The sequence below is a fragment of the Rhinoderma darwinii genome, chromosome 6, assembly GCF_050947455.1.
Source record: "Rhinoderma darwinii isolate aRhiDar2 chromosome 6, aRhiDar2.hap1, whole genome shotgun sequence".
In the NCBI taxonomy this organism is placed as follows: Eukaryota; Metazoa; Chordata; class Amphibia; order Anura; family Rhinodermatidae; genus Rhinoderma; species Rhinoderma darwinii.
The window spans coordinates 132187825-132207627 of NC_134692.1; the positions used below are offsets into that span (position 1 = coordinate 132187825).

The following is a 19803-nucleotide window of genomic DNA, read 5'->3' on the forward strand; positions in this document are numbered from 1 at the left end:
CTTCTCCCCATTCATTTACACAGCACATAGTGATCTAGCTAGATCACTACGTGCAGCCACATACACACGCATTAACGTTACTCAAGTGTCCTGACAGTGAATAGACATCACCTCCAGCCAGGACGTCATGTCTATTCACAATCCTGAAACTTCGTAACGTTTGTGTGAGATTTACAGCACAGGAAGTGTAATCTCGCGAGATTACGCTGTAAACTGTCATTTTAAACGAGATTACGCTTGCTGTGCTGTAAATCTCACACAAACTATAGCGAAGTGTCAGGATAGGTAGCTAGATGTGCGGTGTAAAAAAATGGAGAGAAGTGTATGACGCTGATTGGCCGCTGTGCTCGGGGAAGCCCTTGACGTAACTGTCCATATATGGACAGTGACGTCAGTGGCTACTCCTTGAGCGGAATCCCTGGCCAGAGTCAGCAACGGGGATTCCGCTCAAGGAATAGCCACTGACGTCACTGTCCATATATGGACAGTGATATCAGGGCTTCCCTCTAGGAGCGGAGTCCCCAGCTTATGTTCTGGCTGGGGATTCCGTTCCTAGAGGGACTCCCAATGGCGCTATCTTCAAGGGGGGTGAGGCACTATCTACATGGACACTGTGTCACTATATATAGGGGCACGATCTACAGGGGACACTGTGGTGCTATCTACATGGGCACTGTGTCTCTATCTACAAGGGCACTGGCACTAAGGGCAGCTAAGGGGGAATTATACTGTATAAGGGCAGCTATGGGGGCATTATGCTGTATAGGGCCGCAGCTTTGTGGGCATTAAGCTGTATGGGGAATTTGTATAGGCATTATACTGCATGGGGCATCTGTGTTGGCTTTATACTGTATAGGGGCATCTATGGGGCATTATACTGTATGGTGGCAGCTATGGGGGCATTATACTGTATGGTGGCAGCTATGGGGGCATTATACTGTATGGTGGCAGCTATGGGGGCATTATACTGTATGGTGGCAGCTATGGGGGCATTATACTGTAGGGTGGCAGCAATGGGGGCATTATACTGTAGGGTGGCAGCTACAGGGGCATTATACGGTGTGGGGGCAGCTATTTGGTATTATACTGCATGGGAGGCACTATGGGAGTATGATATTGTGTGGGCTGAACCGGGTCTGTATGCGTGATTAGAGGCGTGGCTTAAAAAATAGCAAAAAAAAAAAAAAGGTTGTCCCTCTTTGTGATACTTGAAAGTGGGGCGGGTTTGGCTTCATGGCTTCATGGCTTCAGTACTGTATGAGCCCAGATATTTAATACCTTCCACTGAGTTGTTGACCTCTTGGATGAAGTGCTGCAGCTTCATGACCAGGGTTGCGGCGTGCGCATCCACCTTCCCTGGAGCATCTTTCTGTACGGACTTAAAAGCCGCATTCACCCAATCCTTCACCTCAAAGTCATCGGCGAGGAACCTCGAGAAGTCCATCCTGCAGGAACGGCCTCCTGAAATAAAATAAGAATGTCATCTATACAGTGGATTTTCATAGGCATCTAATAATCTGGAAAATCTGGTAATCCAGCACCGGTTTGAACAGTTTAGCTGAATTCACTCTTCCATGTTAAAGGGATATTAAATCTACAATATATCGTTTGGGTGTTGTTGTTTTTTGTTGTTTTTTTTTTGCAGATATGCACAATAACAGTCACTCCTGGGACTTGTAGTTCTACAAAAGCTGCCAAAATCCAAGGCATAAACTTGTCACAATATATAAAGGCAATCAAAATAAACAGCTCAACAGCGCGGCTTCAGGATACATACGAGCAGTGCAAAGTGCCTGATCTAAACGGACACTTTACTTAATTCTCCGGTTTCCGTATTCCCTGCCAGCGCTGCACTTCAGGATTGGCCATGGGAGCCATGGTGACACGACGCGTGACGTCACTTCCGCGTCCGTTCACTTTACACGTCCCTCTGAAGCCTTTTCTTTCGTTCCGTTCTTCTCTATGGCGTTTGTCAGTGTTCCTCCTGGGTTTTGCTTAGGGGCGCTGACAGAAGAAGGCTGCGGCCCCTCACTGAATTAGGGGCTATGTATAAAACGAAGATGGTGGTGTGTGTTTTTTCCACTCAAGTTCCACGGGCTCTTAGTGCACCTGCTGATAACCCTTCAAATGCCCACGTTACTACCACAGGCCCAAAGCCTGAGGCTGCACTACTGAGAGATGCTTATGATTTCTCTCAGATACAGTGTAGTCCTTGGGGAGCTTTGTGAACCCAAACCATCAAATACATCAATGCCCCCACATATTGGCACATAGCTTCCATTATTCAAGCCAGGAAGGATGTCCATATTGTATTTGGCGATATAAATCCACACAAGGTCTTCCCGTCAACACTGCATCTGAAATTAGGAGGGGACATGTTAGGGTACGGTCCGTTTCACTTGCAGTGGCCAATTGCCGCTATGTAGGACCGTACCCTCAGGGTGTATTCACACGTGCAGGTTTTGATCAGGTGTTTTTTGGTTTTTATTACAACATTTTTTACGCCGGGAGTGGATTTGAATAAGGGGAGAAATCCTATCTGTCCTTTATACTTAATATGATCCACACATAGTTTTGGCTTCAAAAACTGCATACGAAAACCCTGCCCATGTGAATACACCCTCATCTGGATCGCTCAGTAGTGCAGCCTCAGGCTTTGGACCTGTAAGACCAGAGATCATACATTAGCATATTAAAAATTGGTTTTCACATTTTAATGTACATTAAAAGGCCTTTTTACATTTTCTTCTGGTAAGTCTCCTTTAAGGATAAAGACTCGGCTCACACTTGTGTATTTTACAGACCGGATGACGGATTCTATTCATTTGTGGGGGACGCACGCACGTTTTTGGCCAACTTTTGAGACGGGACATCAAGAGATTCTGAAAAGTCTTGCAATAAGTGACGATAATTTTTTTTTACCTTAGGCCCCACTCGTTTATATAAAACACACCCTAACCTATGATATTTAAAATAAACAAAAAATAATCACAAATCGTGCATATGACCCCCGTCATCATACCCCAAAAATACAGGCCCCAGACCACTGAATGAATAAGATACTAGACCCCCTAAAATAAATACATACCCCAAACCAGACCCTGCAGATACACAACTCTGCAGCTCTTCTGACGCCGGCCCTCAGAAAGTGCCTTTGTGAATCTAGCATTTGGCCAAATCACACGACACGTATTACATGCGGATTTGCAGTGCGTATTTTTATGCAGCAAATCCGCAGTCCAATACAGTACCAGCAAAGTAAATACAATTTCAAGAAATGTCATCTACACCTTGCAGATTTTTTTTCTGCACATAAATTGAGCTGCGGTGCGTATTTTAAAATCCGCAGCATGTCAATTTATCTTGCATTTCTGCTTGCGAATTGTATCGGACTATTTTTTTTTTTTTTTTTTAAAACGCTCCAAGATCGGCAGCATAAAAAACGCATTTTCCACATCAAAATGTAAAAACCGCACCAAAAACGCACTATGTGGTGCGGATTTCACCTGTGGAATTCCCTGCGGATTTGATGCAAATTTTCTGCACCAAATTCCACAACGTGTACATTTGGCCTTCTAGTTCAGAGCTGCATTCATAATTCTGCAGGCTTCAGAGCGGAGCTCTCCCAGCATTCCTTGCTCTCCCATTGAACAGAACTCGTTCTGTAGATGTGTATTCTACAGAGTGTAGTCCTCAATCTTATTAACTGTTTACAATCACAACCAGCAGAACTCTGAATGCATCTCTGGAGTATAATACAGACCATAACTCAGAATCAATACAAGATAAGTAATGTAAAGTCACTCGACCTTTCATGTCGATTTTATATATAAAACTACAAAATGTTGGTCATACACTTCCTCTTAAACGCATTGCTACTTTTGCCGCTTTTAGACAGACACTTAAGCCTTATTCACATGAACGTGTGCGTTTTGCGCGCGTTGCAGTTCCGTGTGTCATCAGTGTTTGCTGCGTGATTTTCACACATATGCCATCCTTATGACACGCGGTTTTGATGTTTAGAAACAGAAATTAAGTGCTTTTATTTTTTCCTTAATTTCTTTATCTACGGTTGCGCGAATCACCCGCGACACATAGAAGTGCTTCCGTGTGCTGCGCGTGATTTTCACGCACCCATCGACTTCAATGGGTGCGTGATGCGCGAAAAACGGCCAAGTATAGGACATGTCGTGAATTTTATGCAGCGGACACACGCTGCGAGAAAATCACGGACTGTCTAACGGCCCCATTCACTAACATAGGTCCGTGCGACGCACATGATTTTCACGCGCGTATCACGGATGTTATACACATTTGTGTGAATAAGGCCTTAAGGGTATGTCCACACAGGCTATTTTCAGCCGTTTTTCGGGCTGTAAACGTCCCGAAAAACGGCTGAAAAATTGGAAGCAGAACACCTACAAACATCTGGCCATTGATTTCAATGGGAAAAACGGCGTTCTGTTCCGACGGGGGGGGGGGGGGGGGGGGTTTACACCTCATTTTCAAATAACCGTGTGTAAAAGGACATCTCGTAAAAAAAAAAACGCATGTCACTTCTTGAGCCGTTTTTCATTGACAATAGAAAAACAGCTCCAAAAACGGCCGTAAAAAACGCTAGTTTCTTTAAAAAACGGCTGAAAATCAGGAGCGGTTTTCACTTGAAAACAGCTCTGTATTTTCAGCCGTTTTTGGTAAGCGTGTGAACATACCCCTAAGGGTTTTGATGAGGGAACCCCTTAAAATGCCCCAACATTGAACATGTTCAGCCAATACATTATTATAGCAATCATAGTCATACGCTGGACAATAGGATTTTGTATTCATGCTTTTATTTTTAAGCTACAATCTCATCAAACAGCGTTTAATAAAGTAAAGGCAACAAAGAAGGTTACATGTTTCTCCAGAATAAGGAATCACAAGTGATAAAGTCCAATAGAGACTCTCTGAAGACATAAGTGCAGGAGGTTTATCTGGCGCCAGGCTGACAACTTCTTATTTAACAAGATCTTGCACTGACAACAGTGAGATTCCCACCAGCGGGTGTGAGGTCCCAAGAAATAACGTTTGTACTGTCTGTCCTACATGATCTAAGTTAATATTTGACAGATCTCGGAAATCTTTAGGATCAGGAACCCTGTGTAGCGCTGTCCAGGATCTGCCGGGTAATGCTTGTGATGGACGAGTATGCTGCACTCTTAGGGAACTCCTGAATAAAGTCTTTTCCCTGCTCCAGACTTTGGGCCAGGATGGGATCAAGAGGAACACAACCTGGAAGAAAAGAAGTTGTAAAGTAAACTATGTGAGTATCCTACACATATATAGACATGAAGTTAAAGGGGGTTTTCCAGTACTTTGATCTTAATGACCTACCCTTAGGATAGGTCATCAATATCAGATCAGTTAGGGTAAGTTCACACGGCAGCCTCCGTTACGGCTGAAATTACGGTGCTGTTTTCCCTTGAAAACAGCTCCTGAATTTCAGACGTAATGGCATGTACAGGCGTTATTCGCTGCGTCCATTACGGACGTAATTGGAGAAGTTTTTCCATGGAGTCAATGGAAAACGGCTCCATTTACGTCTGAAGAAGTGACAGGCACTTCTTTGACGCGGACGTCTTTTTTACGCCCCGCCTTTTGACAGCGGCGCGTAAGAAAATGTAAAAAAATCGTAAAGCCCATTCAAATGGGCAAATGTTTGCCAACGCCTTGGAGACGTATTTTCGGACGTAATTCGGGGCTAAAACGCCCGAATTACGTCCGTAAATAGGGTGTGTGAACCCGGCCTAAGGGTCAAACTCCCAGCACACCCGCCGATCAGATGATCGACTTATTTACTTGAATGGGACTGAACTGCAATGAGCTGCAATACCAGGCACAGCCTCTACTGAATGAATGGCACTGTTTCTGGTAAACACTGAAAAGGATGTAGCCCATTTAATCAAACGGATTGGTCGGGTTTCAGGGAGTCAGACCGCTGTGGATTTGCCATAAATGTCTAGGTTGGGAATACCCTCTAAATAGTGATTTTCAATTTCCTTATTTACCCAGAAATGGGACTCCGGCGTGTCTTGCCAGCTCCTCACCACCTCCTTTTGAAAAGACGTTTGTGCATTCCTAAGGTAGAACAGAGATACCACGTGTAAGTACAAACACACATTTTTTTCCTTGTACGGCATGGGAGGCGGAGGAGATCTGGACACTACTGATGTGAAGCAGAAGCTCAGCGGCGTCTGCCCTAAGGTCGGAGGTGTGATAAGAGGTTACGGACATCTCCTTGTTGTCTGAAGAAGGAGGTTGAGCCGCATAACAATGAAATAATTGCCATAAAAAAAAGTTGCCATCTGGATTATTTACTCTTGAATGAGATGCGCGGTCGTGTTTATTTAATTTTTTTTAATCCCACCGCCAATCCGCTGGATTGTAGAAACCGAACGGAGACGTCTTGGACCCTCGCAGCTCCCTCTTCTACATGCGAACACGAGTATTGTGCCTCTAAACAACTACATAAGGTGAGCAGATAAGCGCTCGCATATCAGCCAACACAATACGGACATTCTACCCCATAATGCCCTTTGTACCCGCTTTTTTCTGACTACCTGTTATATTAGATGTCAGTGTCACTAGAATACTGACAATGAATACATTGTAGCACAATACACATTTATATTGGAATATAATAATACAAAAACATATATACGGTAAGCGGTAGTTATAGAGCAGTTGAATTTGATATATACTCTACACGTCCCCATATATTTGCTCTTTAGCTCACCGTGCAGTGGGGGCAAACAAAGCCGCTCATATTCTCCACAATTCCAACCACTGGAAGCCCCATCTTCTTGCAGAACGTCAGTTCACGTCTCACGTCTCCAATAGATACGGCCTGTAACGGTATGTTTAGTCAGAGAAACCCTATGAAAGGTGATGTCGTTAGAGTATATGTCGAATATACTATACAATTTTAACAATTGAATCAATGACAGGTCGGCTTTAGTTTTCATGAAGCACCTGAGGAGTGGTGACCAATACAGCTCCCATCGGATTGAAAGGCCTTAGAGCGTCCACAGTGGAGATGTGCTCATCAGATGTTCCCGGTGGGGTGTCAATAATCAGAAAATCCAAATCTCCCCAGGCCACATCGCCCACAAACTGTTTTATCATAGCTAGAAGATAAAGCGAGACAAAGACCCTTAATGCCAATCATTAGACATTAGTAAGAGGCAGGAGATAGAACGATCAGCCAGAACATTATAACCACTGACAGGTGAAGTGAATAACATGGATTATCTGGTTACAATGGTGTCAGACGAGGGCTGGGAAATATCAAGTGTGAGGATCTGAGCGGCTGTGACAAGGGCCACATTGTGATGGATAGACGATTGGGTCAGAGCATCTCCAAAACGGCCGGTCTTGTGGGGTGTTCCCGCTATTTACTGGTTAGTACCTACCAAAAGTGGTCCAAGGAAGGACAACCGGTGACTGGCGACAGGGTCATGGGGGCCCAAGGCTCACTGATGTGCGGGGAGTGAAGGCTGGTCCATCAGCTCTGATCCCACAGAAGAACTACTGTAGTACAAATTGCTGAAAAAGTTACTGCTGGTTATGATAGAAAGATGTCAGAACACGCAGAGCATCGCAGCTTGTTGTATATGGGGTTGTGTAGCCGCAGACCAGTCAGAGTGTCCATGCTGACACCGGTCCACCGCCAAAAGCACCTACAATGGGCATCAGAACTGGACTATGGGGCAATGGAGGAAGGTGCCTGGTCTGATGAATCACGTTTTCTTTTACATCATGTGGACGGCCGGGTGCGTGTGCCACCAGGATGCATTATGGGAAGAAGATAACCCGGCGGAGGCAGTGTGATGCTATGGGCAATGATCTTCTGGGACACCATGGGTTCTGCAATTCGTGTGGATGTTACTTTGACACGTACCACCGGCCTAAACATTGCAACAGACCAACTACACCCCTTCGGTAACGGTATTACCTATTGGCAGCGCCTCTGTCAGCAGGATAATGCGCCCTGACACTGCAAAAATTGTTCAGGAACGAGTATAAGATGTTAACTTGTCTCCAGATTCCAGAGATCTCAATCTGATCGATCATCTGTGCGATGTGCTGGAAAAAAGTCCGATCCATGGAGGCCGCACCTCACAACCTACAGGACTTGAAGGATCTGCTGTTAATGTCTTGGAGCCAGATACTACAGGACACGTTCTGATCTTGTGGCGTCCATGACTCGATGGGTCAGGGCTGTTTTGGCGGCAGGAGGGCGACTTACCCAATATTAGGCAGGTGGCTTTCACAGTATGGCTGAAGGGTGTATACGGTAAATTATAAGATATAACTTCTGGACTAACTGAGTAATGGACATAACAGACCAGAGATAAAGCTTTGTAGATAACGTTACCGGTAATAGTTTATAAAACTGGAGCAATGCTCCTCCTCCTACTACAATTTACAAATTCTAGAGATTCTCCATCTGCATCTAGTTTTAGAAGAATCAGATTAATAACACAGCCCGAGATGTGGATTAGAATAACCTGACCCAATCCCTACTGTCAACATAGGGCCAATCTAGTTATGAGCTGTTACATAGGACAGACTGGTTGCTATGGACACATGGCAAGCAGTTACAGCCTGTAATATGGGGTTGTTATGCAGTTTGACCCTAGCAACCAGTTTGTCTTAGATTCCTCAAGTCCTGTAGGTAGAATAGGCGTAAATCTGTGCACGGTTTATTCACATCCAGCAACAAAGAATTTCATGGATGTTTAGGATATACGTTTTTGGGAACTGAATTACTATTGCTATTTTGCAAAGAGCATCCGGTCCTCTGTTCCACCAAGTTTATTTGTACTACCCTGTAGAACGCCATGTGTTCAATTGTATTTTCTGTTCATTTCAACATAGTAGGGTAAGGCTATGTTCACACGGAGTGTTTTCGGCCCGAAAAACGTCCACAAAATCAAAAGCAGAACGCCTCCAAACATCTGCCCATTGATTTCAATGGGAAAATGGCGTTGTGTTCCGACAGGGCGTTTTTTACGTGGCCGTTTTTCAAAACGGCCGCGAAAAAGAAGTGCATGTCACTTCTTCTGACGTTTTTGGAGCCGTTTTTTATTGACGATATAGAAAAACCGCTCCAAAAACTGCCGTAAAAAACGCTGAGAAAATCGCGAGTTTGATTAAAAACGTCAGAAAATCAGAAGCTGTTTTCCCTTGAAAACAGGTCCGTATTTTCAGATGTTTTTTATTTTGTGTGTGCACATACCCCAATAGTTGTCTTCTTTCAGAAAGCATTTCTTAAGGAGGATCTGTCGCTAGTTTAGTAATGCCCGATCTCCTAGCTAATCGAATAGACGCTGTCACACTGATAATGATAGTGAAAATTGTGTCCCAAAAAGTTTTTTCCTAAATTTGCAAATGACGCTATGCTAGACAAGTGGGAGGTAACAGCAGCGATTCTCCTGAGGTGGAGCCTCCTCACAGACTCTGACTGTCCTATCAGCAAGAAGCTGCTTCACACAGTGTGAGAGACTGAGGCTGGGGGGTGGGGGATCACTTCAAATAGCCATATCTCCGGCTGTGGACCACCTAGAACAGTGGTCCTGGTGGCATATGAAAGAGGAGAGTCTAATCTTTCATATGACACCAGGATCGCAGTTGTGAAACAACCAGAGGTATCACCAGTTCAATACACATTTGAGAATGGAAGCTGTATACTTTATGATCAGGCTGCCTTGCTGGGCTGGGAAGGGGGAGAAGCTGTATGCTGATTGGACAGCGTCATACAGAAAACATTACACCGCCCAGGGTGAAAAGAAAGAATAACCTCAAGCATATTTCGAAAAATGATCATAACTTTGCAAATAATAAAGTTTTTTTTAAAAAAAAAAAAAAAAAAAAAAAGCAGCAAAGCACCTATTGGATTAGTTAGGAGATAGGGAATTAATAAACTAGTGACAGATCCTCTTTAAATGCCGCCAGCACCGGACTCTACATACCGTTCTTCTTGGGTCCCCTCCATACCACAGCATCATCCGGGTGCTCCAGTAGAAAACCAATAGACATGAGCGAGATGCTCTTCTCCTGGTCCACATAGACTGGTACCCAGCCGCTGTCACATTGATGGACGTCCTTACCATGAGCATTGAGCATGCGTGGGATACTGGGCCCACACAGATCTACGTCCAGTATTCCAACCTACAGAGACAACCATACATTAACAGATCAGCCGTATTATAACAGTGCATGGATGAGCAGCCACTAGGGGGCGCCATGTCTCCATTTACACATATAGAGAGTTCGGATATCTGACAATCTTCATCCATACATAGCGAACATCTTTATGTGTCAATGAAGGTTACCAAATGGATAATTGCTAATCACTTTTCTATAAAAAAAAATTCAAGAAAGTTTTATATTAATGGTTACATTTTTACACCCACCTGGATGTCAATACTGTGAACCGCCGATACTAGTGTGTCGGCATTTTCCAGTATGGAGCAGTGAAAGGTAGGCAGCACTCGTACAAGCGGCGCCGTCCCTTTAAAAAGCCGATTAGCAGGGGTGCCATGAGTCGGACCCCCACCGATCAGATATTGATGGCCTCAGACCGTCAGCATATTGGTACTGTAGTGATAGCAGAGAAGAGGAAAGGCAACTGGGCAGCAGTCAAGTGGCGCAAACTGTGGGCACTCACCTTCTTCCCAGCATGGCGCAATGCCAGAGCAATCTGAGTGGAGATGGTGCTTTTGCCAACGCCTCCTTTTCCTGACAATACCAGAACGATATGCCGCACGCCAGCAAGATTACGGTTATCTGTAACAAGACATTATATTGTTTTACACATCCAAAACTGCGCTGTGAACGGGGCTTATCTGCGTCCAGGAAAGGTTGGGTGGCATCCAAAATGTAAAAAAAATAAAATAAATCCTTCGCGTTATGGAGCAATAGTAAAAAAGAAGATTCGTCATTTACAAATCTGGGACAACCCCTGTGAGAGCGGTCACGGAATCCTTATCGGTTGCTACCCAGCTTTCCCAGAATCCAGAATAGTAAATCTGCCTCGTTATGTAACAGCAAAGTAGTGTGAGATGTATCACTGAATAACCCTGCATCAGAGCCTAGGAAAATATGTGACAACCCCTATAGAAAGTGTAACGCTGGCTATATGAGGGGTCACCCAGCTTTCCCAGACACAGATATAAAATTGAAAAAAACAGTGGAATAGTATTTAACAGCCTGAAAATACAGATCGTGGACTTATATTTTTTTACTGGTGACGTTATAAGTTATGGGCAGAATGCTCTCAATATAACTAGAATCGGACGATACCAGCTATTAAAGAGGACAGGTCCACTCCCAGACATGTCTGTTTTAGTAGATATCTCCTCCCCTATAATAAACAATTCAGGAGCATCTTTTCATAGAAATCTGCATTGTGTTTTCCCTCTGTTATTCCTCCTGGAAATGTATGAATACATTGACTACAGGGTGTTAACGTTTCCCTTGTCAAAGTTTCCCTAAATACCCTACTGACAAAAATAATGGTATTTGAAGTTGTCAATGTAATCGTATATATCCAGGAGGGATAACAGAGGAACAGCACAATGCAGAGATGCTCCAGAATGCTCATTTCATAGGGAAATACAAGCATTTCCTAAAACAAATATGTCAGGAGAGAGACACAATACCGTGAAGATCCCACAATAAACCATCATAGAAGAGCTCACCAGACGCTGTATCCATGCTGGACAGTCACTTCCTCATAGAACAAGACTGGCATAGTCATTCGCCAATCAGCAGCAAGTATATAATTCTACTATTCACCCATTGGCTGGTCCCCCAGTTAATACAACTACGCAGCTTTCGATAGGAGGGGGACTATTGTAACCAATCATGTTAGTGATTACAGTCACATGTTTGCAATACCGTAAACGCGAAAGTGGAGGCGGTCTCTTGCTGTAAAAGGGCTTGAAGGAGCCTACCAATCAGCTTCAGGAACCACACACTTAATCCCGCCTCTGAAGGTTGACAGACAGAATCTTTAGCCAATAGCGAACAGACGTTAACTGATTGACGTTGTAGGCTCCCCAATCAAGGACTACTTTGTCGTGGGGGGGTGGGGCATAGGTAGTTCAGGGGTTATTGTTGACGTCTGTGCGGCTGTGAGTCCTGGCAGGAAGGCAGGTAAGTGTGTGGGGGTTGGGTGAGGGGGATCTCCTCTTAATTGTTGCTAGGGAGCAAAGGAATGGGTTTAGGAGGAGTCCGGGTAAAGTGTGAAGGGTTAATAAGAAGGGGGCGAAACTGCTAGAGCTTAGGGGAAGGCCATTTGGTCACAGCTGTTTGAGCATAGGTGGACTGATATATATTACCAGGGGTTGTTGTCATAGGGATATGGGGTTTCTATGTATTATCCACAAGGGCTAGCAGATGTTCTGGTCCCTTACACTAGTTCTATAGGACAACTTGTGAGTCATGTGATCAGAGTTGCGGCACTTTTTTTTACGTCATCCAACTGTTGCGGTAATTCCGCCGGCGGTCACGTTGGAGGTCGCACACATTGAACAGTTCACTGCATTTCTATGGACGCCGTGGTCACGTGGCTTCACAGACCCCGAGTCGCCGTGAGTAGTCACTCAGCAGTGGAATCCTGGTTACCCTGACGATAGTGGACTACAACTCTCAGCATACTCTACCAGACAGCGGAATGAACCAGGGTTCCCAGAATGGGGTGGGAGGAGGAGAGACGCTGCAGGGTTTCTAGCGGTCTCCGTCTCCTCAGGACAGACCTGAACGCTCATGGTGAGTTGGCAGGCCAATATCCCCGTCAACGAGGGGCTGCCAGGCTGTCCGTTCTGCTGTCGAGGCAAACAAGAATCCATTAGGATGCATTTTTGCCAGTCAGATTTTGTTCACTCCCGAGATAAGCGGCGCCAGTGATGCCTGGCAGCCACCTAACCTCCCCCGTTGCTGTATATAAACGAGAGTAGTCCGTGCGACATCAGCTCTGCTCAGTCACCAACACATAACATGGCAGGCACAACATAGAAAAACCTCCAAATGTGAACGTAGCCTCGTGATCAACAATCTGCTGTGAAGTTCCGGGTGGAGTTGCCCTTGATGTTTGGAAGAAAAGCGGTGTTGTAGTTCTATATATAACGTTGCACCTGTACCAGCTCATCTGCACCAGACAGGGGGTCTCTAGGCTTTTCCACGCACTGTGTACGGCAAATTTAGGTCTTTGTTTCTAAAGACACATGTCTATGATGCTGATGGATTTGGTTTTGTAGCATTTAAATGGAAAGATACCAATAGGCTATAATGGGTGAATATCTGCGGTTTTCTATGTGGCCACTAGATGGCTCTGTGATTAGATGTAATGTACAAATCTATTTCTATGTTAGTTGCTTCTTAGCCACAGACAAAAACTGCTCCCAAGGAGGAGGAACTCTTGCGGAAAATTTTAGCTAAAGTGAAGCTACACTTTAAAGGAAAATCTTGGTAAAACTGATACGCAGAGTTATGCCTAATGCAGGAGCTGAGGGGGCGGTGCATGACACCATAATCAAAGAACACCAATGAGATTCCCTGTGTCATGCTCCGCCCCCTCAGATCCTGCACTTGGGGACTTTACCCAGAGCAAAGCACAAAAAAAAAAAAAGTCTATACAATAGTGGATTGGCTTCTGCTACATCATTAGTAGAGGGGGGGGGGGGAAGAGTTGGGAAATATAGACTTTAGGGACCATCAATTGGCACTGTAAGTTTTATCTGTTATGCTAAAAACAGTCGCTGGAATAATTTTGTTATGTCTTTTTGAATTTTTTTACAGTGATCAATGCGCAATATGGCTCGTCGACCACGCAGTAGCCGTGCCTGGCGGTTTGTATTGAGTGGCGTGCGCAGAGACCAGGACACGCGAGCACCAGCTCTGCCAGCAGGAGATGAAGCCTGGGGTTATGATTCTGATGGACAGGTAATGCGCTGACCTATACGTATGTTCTCTCTGTTCTACACAGCCCACGTTGTAAGGGTTTATTCAGACCAGCGTGTATCATGTCCGTGTAAAATAGATTTTTTTTTTAAGGATCGCTTTTCACCTTCCGATTTCTTGTGTTTCGCAGCACAGTAACAGCGACTCTGAGATCGAGCTCCTCCACTTGCCTCCCTCCATTCCCAGCGCTGTGCCTGTGACGGGTGAATCGTACTGCAGCTGCGACAGCCAGAATGATGCCTACTGTTCCAGCCTGCACACTTTCCACCAGATAAAGAGCTGCCAGTGCGGAGAGGAAGACGACTGTAAGACACCGCAACGTCTGCAGCTCCGAAATGTAACACTCTGACCAGTTTTCACGTTTTTTTTTCTCCTTTCCATTGCAGATTTTGACTGGGTGTGGGATGATTGTAGTAAATCCACCGCTACATTGCTGAGCTGCGACAACCGCAAAGTCAGCTTCCACATGGAGTACAGCTGCGGCACGGCTGCTATTCGAGGCAACAAGGTGCTCACTGAAGGGCAGCACTTCTGGGAGATTAAGATGACCTCGCCTGTATACGGCACAGACATGGTAAGAACACTAGTCACAGGTGATAAGCTGGACATTCCACCCGAAAAACTGCACCACAAATAGGTCCGCACTGTGTATTCCGATGTGTGTGACATGCGGATTTTCTGTGCACTTCACCCTTTGCATTACAAAGGCTAAACTACGCCTCAAAAAAAAATAACCACAAATACGCCGCATCTATGCTGAGATTTTAAAAATCGACATACACGCAGATTTTTTTCATGAACAAGATTTTTTTATTTTTTTTTAAAAACCCCATTCACTTGCATTGTTCTGTACAATGATGCAACAGTTATGCCACGTCTGAACTTAGCCTGGCGGCTGTACACGGATCCCACTGACCTGAAAAGGAGCCGTAAATAGAGGTCGGAGCACCAAGCGGTGGATTCAGGATGCCGGGGTTTTTACAGCTTTACTATTATGAAACTGTATCTGCTCCATTTATAACAATGAAGGCTAAACTGCAGGTAGCGAAAATTGCTTTTCAGTAAACCCCCAAACCTGATAAACTCCAGTCAAAAGATACTATTGGTTGGCGCCAGTTTGCTAGAGCACGTGTACACCGCGTTACTACTGAGCATGCAGAGGGTCACTGATCCAGATCTTGGGTGTTCACATAACACCGTGCACGATCTGTACAGTCAAGTGCTAAGAAGCAACCACAGGATGTATAACAAAGATGGAGTTCCCCTTTAATAATGTATTCCAGCTTCATGTATGTCCACAGTTGTGCTGGAGGATAAAACAACCATGATACTTTATTCTACTTCCGTTTCCAAAATCATTTTATTTTTTTCTGTTCTCAGATGGTTGGCGTTGGTACATTGGATGTGAATCTAGACAAGTACCGTCATACCTTCTGCAGTCTGCTGGGGAAAGATGCAGAGAGTTGGGGTCTCTCGTACACAGGTAATAGGGTTACTGTTCTTTTTAAAGGGGGTTGCCCCATCAGGACAACACGTGTCCATATGACCTACTGGGCCATATGGACATCATAGAATGGTCTTGCTGGGGTCAACTCTATGAGCCGGACCTGCTAACCAGCATCGGTTCTCGCTCTGGTGGACTCGGGCCATCCATGTCTTGTGTGGATGGCAATAGGTTAAGGGCCTTTTAGACGAGCTAAGCAATTGTAACGATCAGTAATTTGTTAGCGAGTCGTTCCGTAGCGAACCATCGTTATTTAATTGCATCTATTATGGTTGACATAGTCGTTATTGCGATCGGTGATTAGGTCGCTTGTCTGGCATCTAACCAATCACTGCATTTGGTGGGATGTACAACCGTTATGGGACGCACCTTTCTGAAAAATCAAACGCCTACTGCTTTGTTATTGAAAGACAAACGATACCGGTTTACACTTGCACATTTAGTGACGACGAAAAATTATATTTCTCTCATTCAAAACTATGCGATCGTCGATATACGAAGGATATATGGTTAATCGTTGCAGTGTTTACACCTGGGCTGATTGATCACTTTTGCTCAATCGAACGATTATTGGAACGAGAATCGGCTCATCTAAAAGGCCCTTAATAATACTAATGTCTTCTAGGCCTACTCCAGCACAAAGGTGACAAAAGCAGCTTCTCAACACGCTTTGGCCAAGGGTCAATTATTGGAGTGCACCTGGATACTTGGCATGGGGTGCTGACGTTCTACAAGAACAGGAAGTGTATTGGTAAGATCATTATTTTTTTTAATACCGCAACATCACTAGAGGGCGATATACATTTTCAGTATCGCAGTAGTTTGGTCCAGACAGGAAAAGGCTGCACTTCTAGCACTATCTAGTCTTAAGGCCCTTTTACGCGGGCCAATGATCGGGCAAACGAGCGATCATATGAATGATCGATCCCGATCATTGCCCTGTACAAACGGGACAATGATCAGCAGATGAACGAGCAAACTCCCATTCATCGGCTGATGGTATAGTTTATGCAGCACAAAATATTATCGTTGTCGGCAGCACATGTGTAAACAAGGAGACGTGCTGCCGACATGATGGAAATGTATGGGGACAAGCGATCATAGTAACAATCGCTTGTCCCCATATGTAACCGATCATTGCTCCTTGTGAAAGGAGCAAACGAGCGACCATCAACGAGCTGTCTCGTTGATCGGCGTATGTTGGCCAGTGTAAAAGTACCTTTTGCTTGCAGCCCACGCACCCTGCCTCTGCAAAACTGATTTGTACAAATTGCTTCTGCAGGCAAAGCTAACGAAGTTACCGTTGCTGAGTGCAGAGCCCTGCACGAGTGCTTTGAAGGGTTAAAAATGCGGCCGTTTGTTAAGGATGCACTGTGGTTGTCGCTGTTAAGGGGGGAGCGGATACATCCTGTGGCTGTCACTGTTAAAGAGGCTCTGTCACCAGATTCTCAAATCCCTATCTCCTATTGCATGTGATCGGCGCTGCAATGTAGATAACAGTAACGTTTTTGGTTTTTTTTAAAACGTTCATTTTTGGCCAAGTTATGAGCTATTTTATATATATATGCAAATGAGCTTTGAAATGGACAACTGGGTGTGGTTTTTTTTCGTATGTCCAACTGGGCGTGTGTTGTGTTTTTAACTGGGCGTGTTTACTTGTTTTACTAACTGGGCGTTGTGAATAGAAGTGTGTGATGCTGATGAATCAGTGACCAGTCAGCATCATGCACTCCTCTCCATTCATTTACACAGCACATAGTGTTCTTACTAGAACGATGTGCAGCCACATACACAAGTGTCCTGATAATGAATACACATGAAATCCAGCCTGGACGTGACGTGTATTCAGAATCCTGACACTTCTGAATCTTTTCTGCGAGATTTCCAGCAAGGGAAACGAAATCTCGTTTACCTCGTAATCTCGCGAGATTACGCGTGGCTTGCTGGAATCTCACAGAAAAGATTCAGAAGTGTCAGGATTCTGAATACACATGACGTCCAGGCTTTTAGTGATGTATATTCATTATCAGGACACTTGATTAACGTTAATGTCTGTGTATGTGGCTGCACGTCGTTCTAATAAGAACGTGATGCTGCTGTGTAAATGAATGGAGAGGAGTGCATGATGCTGATTGGTCACTGATTCATCAGCATCATACACTTCTATTCACAACGCCCAGTTAGTAAAACAAGTAAACACGCCCAGTTAAAAACACAATATACGCCCAGTTGGACATACGAAAAAAAAACGCCCAGTTGTCCATTTCAAAGCTCATTTGCATAAATATAAAATAGCTCATAACTTGGCCAAAAATGAACGTTTTTAAAAAAAACAAAAACGTTACTGTTATCTACATTGCAGCGCCGATCACATGCAATAGGAGATAGGGATTTGAGAATCTGGTGACAGAGCCTCTTTAAGGGGTAAACATTGGGGCGAGCACTGTTGCTGCTCAGGTTATAGCAAATAAATAGGGGAATATTTTGGGTGGGGTTACGTTTTAGCAGGTCTGGGTGGTAACGTAAATTAAATACAGTCCTTGCCTGATATTTCTCGTACCTTGCAGGTGTAGCAGCCACTCAGCTGCGGAATAAGAAGTTATTCCCCGCGGTCTGTTCTACAGCCGCGAAGAGTAGTATGAAAGTAATCCGCTCGTGCTCCTGCCACACCTCCCTCCAGTACCTGTGTTGTGCCCGCTTACGCCAGCTGCTTCCTGACTGCGTAGACTCTTTGGAGGCCTTACCTCTCCCTCCAGGTCTCAAACAAGTGCTGAGTAATAAGCTGGGTTGGGTTTTACAGATGGGAATCAACCCATCCAGACAGCGTAAAAGTGACACTGTGGCCGCCGCCTCCTGCGGGAGCGACTCAGACAGCAGCTGCCCGCCAGGACCGGAGGACTGTCAGAGGAAACGCTGCCGCAGAGTTTAACAGCAGCTAGAGGCAAGGAGTGCCTCTTCATGGTACCCACCGCCTGCCATAACATCCCACTGTGAACTTTTGCAAGGACACAAAGTAACAATGAAATGATCTACAAGTCGAAAATACATCGTAAGGAGAGACTGGAAACCGGAGCTGTGCTCTCATTATGTGACTATAAAATAACAGAATGATGATGGTGCTAGATTCAGACAGCTGAAGCCTGGTTTTGGTTGGCATGACTTTCTCTATGCCTTAGGTGGGGCATTATTTGTAGTATCCAACCTTCAAAGGACAATAAGGTATGCAATTTAAAGGGGTTGTCAAGGGTAAGAGGAAAAGATTTGCACAGAAACTGCGCCACTCTTCTTCCTGGGCATAGTCTGGTATTGCAGCTTATTGCTATTCAAGTGAATGGGGCTGAGCAGCAATACCAGACCCTGGGCAAGAGTGGCGCTGTTTCTGGAGAAAAAAAACCAAACCTTCATATTCTAATTTTTGACAAACCCTTTAAGATCTGTATCCTTATAAACCAGGACGTCCGTTATCTACCAGCACTTTAACAGGATCTGTAAAGCAACCTGTGTTTTTGCGAATGCAGCCTGTACCAAGAATCAGACTCATTGAATGGCTACTACTTGGACTTGAGGGACTCTTAGAACCCACCAGTCAACCGTTGCGTGGACATTTGGATGGGCGAATACTTAAGGCTAAGTAAATGTTTCCTGGGGGGCCGCAGAACCCCCTTATCCTGAAATAGTTGATTGACGTCATGACTACATTAATAGGTTGCTATAGGAACAACCTACATCATGAGGCAATAAATCTGCCTCCTCCAGGAACTGTAGAGACCACTTCCATATACTGTATCGGAATAACTGTTCATTGTACTGACTGCTCGTCCTCTCCCCATCAACATCATATTTACAGATGTTTTCCCTTTTTCTGTCTTCAGCCACATTTGGACACTGAGTTGGATGGGATTGGGTTGTGGTGTAGTCTGCTTAATATGTTACGGCTAGTATCTCACGTAGGCTTCCTACATAATACGTATATCAATGAAATATAGCGCTGATTGCTTTATATCTTTTAATGGAGCGGATGTTTTCCTACGCCTTGTTGTAGTCTACAGAAATGATATTGAGTAACGCTGCATTCACATGGGTATAATACGGGTCTGTGCGGGGCCCCTAATTTTATATATCTATATCTCATCACTGACTGGACCTGATCATGGCAATGCATGAAAGCCTTTAAAGAAAACTTTCCTGCGTTCCCATAACTGGGTACAATCCTTTGTATCATGCAGTCTCGGTACAGGCACAGGATCGTTTGGACACAACAGATCCGCAGAACACAGATCCATGTGCTGTCC

General features: G+C 44.7%; 3 protein-coding genes across 4 annotated transcripts in view; 1 reads left to right on the forward strand and 2 right to left on the reverse strand.

Annotated features, from left to right (window-relative positions):
* Window positions 1–1918, reverse strand: part of COG7 (component of oligomeric golgi complex 7) — a 39787-nt gene extending 37869 nt beyond the window's left edge. Inside the window, exons 1-2 of one of the 2 annotated variants that reach the window (XM_075830369.1) lie at window positions 1816–1918; window positions 1279–1461 (exon numbers count right to left, since the gene is read on the reverse strand). In XM_075830369.1, coding sequence (XP_075686484.1) covers window positions 1279–1444 — 166 coding nt within the window. In that variant the 5' untranslated portion in view covers window positions 1445–1461; window positions 1816–1918. Of the gene's footprint in view, window positions 1–1278; window positions 1462–1777 lie in introns of both variants that reach the window. The other variant, XM_075830368.1, reaches the window with a different exon arrangement.
* Window positions 1919–4815: 2897 nt separating this feature from the next.
* On the reverse strand, window positions 4816–11845 carry NUBP2 (NUBP iron-sulfur cluster assembly factor 2, cytosolic). Its single transcript, XM_075830371.1, has 7 exons — window positions 11745–11845; window positions 10712–10830; window positions 10014–10212; window positions 7012–7166; window positions 6776–6886; window positions 6048–6117; window positions 4816–5271 (listed from the first exon to the last, which is right to left on the reverse strand). Exons 1-7 carry the CDS (start codon window positions 11758–11760, stop codon window positions 5129–5131), a joined length of 813 nt encoding a protein of 270 aa, XP_075686486.1. The 5' UTR covers window positions 11761–11845; the 3' UTR covers window positions 4816–5128.
* Window positions 11846–12109: 264 nt separating this feature from the next.
* Window positions 12110–19521, forward strand: SPSB3 (splA/ryanodine receptor domain and SOCS box containing 3). The gene is made up of 7 exons (XM_075830370.1): window positions 12110–12201; window positions 13846–13989; window positions 14138–14312; window positions 14394–14581; window positions 15388–15490; window positions 16137–16262; window positions 18079–19521. Exons 2-7 carry the CDS (start codon window positions 13852–13854, stop codon window positions 18438–18440), a joined length of 1092 nt encoding a protein of 363 aa, XP_075686485.1. The 5' UTR covers window positions 12110–12201; window positions 13846–13851; the 3' UTR covers window positions 18441–19521.
* The last annotated feature ends 282 nt before the right edge of the window (window positions 19522–19803 follow it).